Raw genomic sequence first — 10010 nt, 5'->3', positions numbered from 1 at the left:
TTGCTTGTCCCTACAACCACCCGCACCCCCCGCCCCCCCCCCTCCCCAACTTCTCTCCCCCCACCCCCCCACCTTAAACCAGCTTATATTTCACCCCTCTCCCAACTATACTCAGTTCTGTTGAAGGGTCGTGAGGACTCGAAACGTCAACTCTTTTCTTCTCCACCGATGCTGCCAGACCTGCTGAGTTTTTCCAGGTAATTCTGTTTTTGTTTTGGATTTCCAGCATCCGCAGTAGTTTTTTGTTTTTATCTCTGTACAAGAGAAAGCTGTGATTCAGTTGCATAGATCCCTGGTCAGGCCTCCTCTAGAGAACTGCATTCAGTTCAGCAGCTCAGGAAGGACATATTATCCTTGGAGTGGGTGCTGCACAGACTCCCTAGAAAAATACCAGGGTTTAAAGGGTTAAATTATAAGGACAGGCTGCATAAACTGGGCTTTTATTCTCTTGATTATAGGTGGTTGAGGGGGTGGGGGAGAAATGATCAAGGTGTTAAAAACGTTCAAAGGATTTGACAGGGTAGATATGGAGAAAATATTACCTCAGGTTTGAGAATCAAGAATGAACCTTAAAATTTGAGCAGGGCCACAGGGAGGGGATTTTGATTGCACTCTTTCATGAATTTAGAATTCTCTCCCTTAAAAGGCTGGGGTACAATTGAAGCTCTCAGGCCTGAGATTGATAGGGATTTATCCAGTAAGGACATCAAGGAATAGGGAGCAAAGGCAGAAATATTAGTTGAGGTGCTGATCAGCCCTCAGAGCAAGCATCTTAGCACTTTACACAAAGATACGCTATAGACGGGAGTTCTTATTACAATGGAGCAGGAAGGGAAGGGGAAGTTTCAGAGGGATGGTTCTGGCAGCTGATCAGGGATAGTTTGGGAGTGAAATCTTCCATATGGCTCTTGGCTGCGAGGCATCATTGTCAGACAGAGAAAAAACAGAGAGGGTGACAACCATCTGCATTTACCTTAGATGCAGTAAAAGTGCCCAAAGTGTTCCAGAAGGGGATTATCAAACAGAATTTGACACTGAACCATGCAAAGAGACCTGGACATGTAAGCCAAAGCTTGGTCAAAGAAATGGGTTTTCAACAAGATCTTAACCGTGTGGTGATGTCATGTACATGTGCCTTTTAGGCTACGCATCATCAACTGCTGTCCACCACAGGGCAGGGTGTGATGTACAATCCCATGGCTCTGTAGGCAGAACAGAGCCGCAGTCCTGCAGGTCAGACATGTCTACATAGCCTCCTGGTTACCATTGTCTCTATATAGTCTCATCTTCAAATAAAGAAGCCGCATTATTGTCTTACCAGTCCTGGTTGTATGATTGGTACCTTTGCGACATATAGAAGAAACCAACAAAAGGAGACAAGAGAGATCAAGAGACTCAGGAAGGGAATTCCAGAGTTTGGGATCCAGGCAGCCGCCAGTGGTGGATTGTAGGGAATAGGGGTGCGGGGTGTACGAGAGGCCAGAATTGGAGAAATGTTAGAAGAAAAGCAGCAGAAAAATTACTGGGAAAGTGGGAATTAACTCTCCAAGTTTAGGATTGAGGGGGAGGGGGTGGGATTTTTATGGAGTGAGAAATGAATGGAAATGACAGAGAAGCGATGTCTCTCTTCCAGGCGGTGTGGCTGCATTCCGCGCCTTCCTCCGCTCCGAGTTCAGCGAGGAGAACATCGACTTCTGGCTCGCCTGTGAGGAATACAAGAACACAAAGACCGGCTCCAAGCTCACACTCAAGGCTCAGAAGATCTACGATGAGTTCATCAAGGTCCAGGCCCCAAAAGAGGTAGACTGGAACAAACAGCCATTGGGGAAGGAGGCTGGGCAGAGTGTTTCTGTAGCTCCTAACGATTTGTGTATAGCATTTCCCCACTTTCCCAATTCATTCCTAATCACTGAATCGGCTTCATACCATTCGGGTGTGTGCCTCTGCTTCTAGCTTTGATTTAGAATTTCAGTGCCTTTATATTCCAGTGTGATCACACTCCAGTGTGTACATATCGCAGTGTGATCACGCTCCAGTGTGTACATATCGCAGTGTGATCACGCTCCAGTGTGTACATATCGCAGTGTGATCACGCTCCAGTGTGTACATATCGCAGTGTGATCACGCTCCAGTGTGTACATATCGCAGTGTGATCACGCTCCAGTGTGTACATATCGCAGTGTGATCACGCTCCAGTGTGTACATATCGCAGTGTGATCACGCTCCAGTGTGTACATATCGCAGTGTGATCACGCTCCAGTGTGTACATATCGCAGTGTGATCACGCTCCAGTGTGTACATATCGCAGTGTGATCACGCTCCAGTGTGTACATATCGCAGTGTGATCACGCTCCAGTGTGTACATATCGCAGTGTGATCACGCTCCAGTGTGTACATATCGCAGTGTGATCACGCTCCAGTGTGTACATATCGCAGTGTGATCACGCTCCAGTGTGTACATGTCGCAGTGTGATCACGCTCCAGTGTGTACATATCGCAGTGTGATCACGCTCCAGTGTGTACATGTCGCAGTGTGATCACGCTCCAGTGTGTACATATCGCAGTGTGATCACGCTCCAGTGTGTACATGTCGCAGTGTGATCACGCTCCAGTGTGTACATATCGCAGTGTGATCACGCTCCAGTGTGTACATATCGCAGTGTGATCACGCTCCAGTGTGTACATATCGCAGTGTGATCACGCTCCAGTGTGTACATATCGCAGTGTGATCACGCTCCAGTGTGTACATATCGCAGTGTGATCACGCTCCAGTGTGTACATATCGCAGTGTGATCACGCTCCAGTGTGTACATATCGCAGTGTGAACACGCTCCAGTGTGTACATATCGCAGTGTGATCACGCTCCAGTGTGTACATATCGCAGTGTGATCACGCTCCAGTGTGTACATATCGCAGTGTGATCACGCTCCAGTGTGTACATATCGCAGTGTGATCACGCTCCAGTGTGTACATATCGCAGTGTGATCACGCTCCAGTGTGTACATATCGCAGTGTGATCACGCTCCAGTGTGTACATATCGCAGTGTGATCACGCTCCAGTGTGTACATATCGCAGTGTGATCACGCTCCAGTGTGTACATATCGCAGTGTGATCACGCTCCAGTGTGTACATATCGCAGTGTGATCACGCTCCAGTGTGTACATATCGCAGTGTGATCACGCTCCAGTGTGTACATATCGCAGTGTGATCACGCTCCAGTGTGTACATATCGCAGTGTGATCACGCTCCAGTGTGTACATATCGCAGTGTGATCACGCTCCAGTGTGTACATATCGCAGTGTGATCACGCTCCAGTGTGTACATATCGCAGTGTGATCACGCTCCAGTGTGTACATATCGCAGTGTGATCACGCTCCAGTGTGTACATATCGCAGTGTGATCACGCTCCAGTGTGTACATATCGCAGTGTGATCACGCTCCAGTGTGTACATATCGCAGTGTGATCACGCTCCAGTGTGTACATATCGCAGTGTGATCACGCTCCAGTGTGTTCATATCGCAGTGTGATCACGCTCCAGTGTGTACATATCGCAGTGTGATCACGCTCCAGTGTGTACATATCGCAGTGTGATCACGCTCCAGTGTGTACATATCGCAGTGTGATCACGCTCCAGTGTGTACATATCGCAGTGTGATCACGCTGCAGTGTGTACATATCGCAGTGTGATCACGCTCCAGTGTGTACATATCGCAGTGTGATCACGCTCCAGTGTGTACATATCGCAGTGTGATCACGCTCCAGTGTGTACATATCGCAGTGTGATCACGCTCCAGTGTGTACATATCGCAGTGTGATCACGCTCCAGTGTGTACATATCGCAGTGTGATCACGCTCCAGTGTGTACATATCGCAGTGTGATCACGCTCCAGTGTGTACATATCGCAGTGTGATCACGCTCCAGTGTGTACATATCGCAGTGTGATCACGCTCCAGTGTGTACATATCGCAGTGTGATCACGCTCCAGTGTGTACATATCGCAGTGTGATCACGCTCCAGTGTGTACATATCGCAGTGTGATCACGCTCCAGTGTGTACATATCGCAGTGTGATCACGCTCCAGTGTGTACATATCGCAGTGTGATCACGCTCCAGTGTGTACATATCGCAGTGTGATCACGCTCCAGTGTGTACATATCGCAGTGTGATCACGCTCCAGTGTGTACATATCGCAGTGTGATCACACTCCAGTGTGTTCAGATTCCAGTGTGATCACAATCCTGTGCATCAATATTCCAGTGTGTTCACACTCCAGTGTGTTTACACTCCAATGTGTTCACACTCCAGTGTGTTCACACTCCAATGTGTTCACACTCCAGTGTGTTCACACTCCAATGTGTTCACACTCCAGTGTAGGCACACTTACATCCATGCACAATCTGTTCACATTCCTGTTACTTTCACAGCCCCCATTCTAACCCTAGTTGTTCATGTTGTAGAGCTGGAGTTCGATCCCATATTTTTAATGCCGGTCTCCAGGCCAGGAATCCATGAATGTAATTGCTCCTAATAACGAATGGTGGCAAGATTCAAGGAACAGTGTTATAGATGCACTTTAAATCATAACCTCACGGTGAATCCTCAAACTGGGATATAATTGGCAGGATTTGAGCCTGGACACTACTGGGGCCTGGACACTGTTGGGAAAACTTTATAACCTTGGAATAATTACTGGGGATAGTAGAGGGTTAATATTTAGTAAGTTCAGATAGCGCTCTATCCAATGTTTTTACAGGGGTTAACTTGTCTTCAATGTGTCTAAGATAATGGACAATCCAAACATAGAATCAGGAAAATTACAACATGCACGGAGGCCTTTTGGCCCATTGTGTTTGCACCAGCCCATCAAGTAGCCACCCAGCTTAACCCACACTCCATTCTCCGTCTGCAGCCCTGTCAGCTGTGAGACTTCAAGTGCATATCAAAATATTCTTTCGACACTTTTAGGAGGGCTTCTGCCTTTCAGGCTGTGAGTCCAAGATCCCCACCATTCTATGGGTGAAAAGAATTACCCTTCAATCCCCCATAAAACTTTTACCTCTTACTCTCAATCTCAGTACCCTGGTTATGGACCCGTCACCAAAGGGGAATAGTGCCTTTCTATCCACTTTATCTAGACCCTCATAATTTTAAACCGTTCATTAGGTCTCTCCTCAGCCTCGTCTGATCCAAAGAAAATAACCCCAGCTTGTCCAACCTTTCCTCAGAACTCAAATTCTCCAGGCCAGGCAACATTCTTGTAAATCTCCTCTGCATCTTCATCTTTCCTATAGTGCGGTGACCAGAACAGCACACACTACTCCAGCTGGGGCCCAACCAGTGTGTTGTAGGATTCTAGCAAAACCTCCCAGTTCTATGCTCTATACCTCGGCTAATAGAGTTCCATATGCCTTCTTAGCCATATCTACCTGTCCAGCCACCTTCAGGGATCTCTGGACATTCACTCTCAGCTCCCTCAGTTCCTCTACACCTCTCAGTAAGCTACCATTTATTGTGCATCCTCTTTTGTTTTGTTAATCTTCCCCAAATGGTTCGGGTCTGGAATGCACTGCCTGGAAGTGTGGTGGAGGCAGATTCAATCGAAGCATTCAAGAGGGCATTAGGTGATTATTTGAATGGAAACAATGTGCAAGGGTACGGGGAAAAGGCAGGGTCATGGCACTAGGGCGTAATGCTCATTTGGAGAGCTGGTGCAGACATGATGGGCCAAATGACCTCCTTCTGTGCCGTTAAAATTCTGTGATTCTGTGAAATGCATTACCTCACACTTCTCCATAATGAATTCCATTTGCCTCTGCTCTGCCCACCTGACCAGTCCATTGATAACTTCCTGCAGTCTATATCTTCCTCCTTCATTATTAACAACGTGGCCAATTTTTGTATTGTCTGCAAACTTCTTAACTGTACCCAAAATGTTAAAGATTTTTGATTCTTTCATGGGATAAGGGATCACTTATTATTTATTTATTGCCCATCCCTAATTGCCTGAATGGCTTGTTACAGCATTTCAGAGGACAGCTAAGAGTCAACCACATTGCTGTCACATGTAGGCCAGACCAGGTAAGGACAGCAGATTTCCTTCCCCAAAGGACATTAGTGAACCAGATGGGTTTTTACAACAATTAATGGTAGTTTCATTAATCAGCTTCAAATTTAAGATATCCCTGATTGAACTTAAATTACACCAGCTGCCATGATGGGATTTGACCCCATGTCCCCAGAACATTAGCCTGTACCCCTGGGTTACTAGTCTAGTGACGTTTTCACTACACCACCATCAATCCCTGCATTTCACGCTCAAATCATCGTTTCATAAACACCTTACCACCACTACTGCCACAAGTGATTTCCAGATCTCCTCTGTATTACTTCCTTTACCCTACGTGTGTATGACTCTCTCTTGAACTCAACTCCTAACGAAAAACGCAAAGAGCACAGTGTCCATAAAGATTAGCCATCGCTATCTGAAGGAACCTTGGGGTTCCTTTTGCCAAACTGTTCTCCTGTGATGCCTTGTTACTTCTCTCCTCCTGATGTGTTATTCCCTCTATTTCAGGTTAACCTTGACTCACTGACCAGGGAAATGGTTACCAGGAACCTAAGTGACCTGACCAGTTCCTGTTTTAAGGTAGCCCAGGAGAGAACGTACAGTCTGATGGAGAAAGATTCCTTTCCCAGGTTCCTGAAATCAAACTTTTTCTTGGAATTGCTTAAATATATATAAAAATGAGTTTTCCTGCCAGGAATTAGATCCTACAAAGTCTTGACATGCTTTCTATTTCACTTAACACTCTCTCCACTATTAGCCACTTACTGCAGGTCATATTTGTTTGGTTCAGGCAAACTGCGCAGACACCTCAGCAGCCATTTTGAGATGCACATTGGACATCTTTAGGAACACGCCTGTCTCAGTGCAGGGAAGCTACAAGATATCGGGGAACAACTTTAACCCAGTCCCAGCCCTCCCCTGAGCGGGACTTCGGTGGAAGGTTAAAATTGGACAGGGTAGAAAATGTGTGGCCGACACAATCTAGGATGGCTAGGTCAGGACACTGTAGATGGACCCTGCCCCCTGTGCCTGCACACATGTGAGAAAAAAAAGGTTACGAGCTTAAGTCCTGCCAGTATAATTAATTAAAATGGGCACAGCACTTGCATTTGCACAAAGAATCACAATTGCGGACCTGAAAATAATTTTAAATGACTGACACTGGCATTAGACAATGAGACTGGTGGGTCAACATCAGGTAATGTTGAGGACAGCATCATAAAGAGTTCACAGCAGGTGTGACAGGACCGTTATTAGCTGCCGCTCGGCAACCTAGAGACTTCATGCATTTTAACCAATGAAGCTGGCTAGGGTGTGCATTTGGAACTGATCAGCAGCTGATCTTTAATAGGGTTGCCAACTGTGGTTAAGTGTATTCCTGGGGGTTTCATCACATGACTTGCTCCCACGCTCCAGCCATTAGTCGGCCAACACATCCAGCCTTGTGCCACACTGCCTTCCTACGCCAACAGGAAAGCAAAAAGACACATTACCCCCCAATTAGATGATGCTTGACTCTCAGCCAAACAGCCATTTCTTTCCCCCATTTTCAATATTTTTTATCTGATAAAGAGAAATGTTCAAAGAAAATGACAATAAAAATATCCCGATGACTTGTCTCCATGGTTACACACAGCAGTGTCCTGGAGATCGATATCCCATTCTTGGAGACTCCAGGCCATTCCTGGAGGGTTGGCAACTCTGAATCATTGTCTGATTTTGATGTCAATCATGTAAAGTACTTTCCAGATTGCTGGACAAACGCAGTGAGTGAATGGGACCTTCCCTCAGGCTGGACGGGGCGCTGTTAACAATGCGAGCTGCAAAATACCAGACCTCAGGATGTCCGGTACTGCGACAGGGCCCGATCCACCGAAACCCAGGACCAAACCTGGCGAATGGCCACCCCAAACCAATCATAGCACATTCCCGCTCGGATGGAGAGGGGGGTCAGATTACATTACCCCTGTTGTCACAAATATTTTATCACAGGATAATTCTTATCACAGCTTCAGGCACTGAGGTAATTGGTCCTTTGGTTTGAAGCACAAAATCACTTAGTCTTCACTGTTGGATCTTTTGGGCAAAATGCCTCAGAGGCCATTAGGGTTGCCAACTCTGTGTGGATGTAATCCTGGAGGTTATGCCACACGGGTACCCTGCCTCCCACTTCTCCTCCCCCAACCCCCAGCCACTGGTCAATCCAATACATCCACTCTCATGACTACACGGTCAAACCCTTGGCCAATTCCAAAGCAGGCACACTCTTCATTACTCAATTGGATGATTCATCAACCAGCTTTGTTCTATTCACCAAAACCCCAATAATGTTATGACTAAGAAAGGCAAGCGCTTAAAGAAAAAAAACAAGAACACTTCTATTTTTCATGCTCCCATTCTTTCTTTCCCGGGTGCTGCCCTGATCACTGTCCTGGTGATTAATCTTCAGCTCCTGGGGACGGCTGGCCAATCCTGGAGGGTTGGAAACCCTAGGCGGCCATGCTGAAGCATGTGGCTGTGTGCTAGTGACATGGCATCACATTGAGAGAGACGTGATAAACTGTTCCAATCAGATATACTTATGAAGGATTTTATTGTAGAGAGCGCACTCCGGGATCATGTTCCTCAGTAGCTGTTCATTACAATTGATTTTGAAATAAATAATGCACGCTGATTTCTGTGTTGTAGTCACCTTGTCAGTCTGCCATAGAAAGATTTACATCACATGGGGAAACAGCAGGGTCTCCTATCCCTATAGGTAAAATCTGGGTCAATGAACATTGATGGAACCAACTTCCATGCAGACTGCAAATCAAATCAGAATAGAATTGAGGATTGGGTCTCTCACTTGTTTTGGGTCTCTCGCTTGCTCACCAGCTCTTGGCTAACTGGGGAGCACCCTTACCTATGAGTCAGAAAGCTGTAGGATCAAGCACCCAGAGACACGAGTACATCCACTGGCACTGTCAGGGCTGCCGTCTTTTTGATGAGGTGTTGAGGCCCTGTCTGTCCCATCATGTGGGTAAAAAAGATCCCCCAGCGCTATCTGGAAGAGAACAGGGGAGTGCTCCCCCACACCGCCCATGTCCTGCCCGCGAAATTCATCCTTCAACCGACGCCACAAAGACAGATGACCTGGTCCTTGTCACCTTGCTGTTTGTGGGATCTTGCTGTGCATTTCCTACATTACGACAGCGACTTACGCTTTGAAAGTACCTCCTTGGCTGTGAAGTGCTTTGGAAGGACCCGAGGCTGCGAAAGGCCCTATAGAATTGCGCATCTTTCCTCTTCTTTCTGGCTCCACAAGGTGTAAAGTAAGAGTAAGTTTCTGAAAGACTGACCATTTCTCTGCCTTGATCCGCTTGGTCGTCCTGACGACGAAACTTCAGGCCTTCCCCACTCAAGCCCGAAGTTCAAATAGCAATTGGAGGCCAGTCCTTAAAGAAGGAGCCCACTGGTCTTCACTGGGCATCTCTCTTTCTTGCCTGATCAGGACACTACAGGGAGAGAGAGAGATGCTAATGCCAGTTGCTCAGTACGGCCTTCCCACCCAGCAGTGCTGCATTCACCCATATAGGCACAGCGATAAAGAACTTGCATTTATATAGCGCCTTTCAAGACCTCAGGAGGTCCAAAAGCACTTTGCAGCCAATGAAGTACTCCTGAAGCACCAACGGTGTTGTAATGAAGGAAATTCAACAGCCAACTTGTGCACAGCAAGCTCCCACAAACAGCAACGTGAGAAATGACCAGACAACCTGTTATTAGTGATGTTAGTGGTGGAGTAAATATTAACCTGGACACCAGGGAGAGCTCGGACCTCCCTGCCCCTTCTTCAAAATAGTGCCGTGGAATCTTTTACATTCCCCTGAGAGGGCAGACGGGGTCTCAGTTTAACATCTCATCCGAGAGTTAACACCTACAACAGTGCAGCACCCCC

At 46.8% G+C, this 10010-nt stretch overlaps 1 protein-coding gene across 1 annotated transcript in view; it reads left to right on the top strand.

Moving 5' to 3' along the window:
- The window catches only part of LOC144669018 (regulator of G-protein signaling 5-like), a 17651-nt gene extending 10906 nt beyond the window's left edge, over positions 1-6745 (top strand). The window contains exons 4-5 of the mRNA XM_078531571.1: positions 1634-1800; positions 6578-6745. Coding sequence (XP_078387697.1) covers positions 1634-1800; positions 6578-6745 — 335 coding nt within the window. The remainder of the gene's footprint in view (positions 1-1633; positions 1801-6577) is intronic.
- Positions 6746-10010: the final 3265 nt, after the last annotated feature.

The sequence above is a fragment of the Cetorhinus maximus genome, chromosome 28, assembly GCF_964194155.1.
Source record: "Cetorhinus maximus chromosome 28, sCetMax3.hap1.1, whole genome shotgun sequence".
Classification (NCBI taxonomy): domain Eukaryota; kingdom Metazoa; phylum Chordata; class Chondrichthyes; order Lamniformes; family Cetorhinidae; genus Cetorhinus; species Cetorhinus maximus.
Note: the sequence above shows the minus strand (reverse complement) of the source record. Positions and strands in the feature narration are given on the sequence as shown.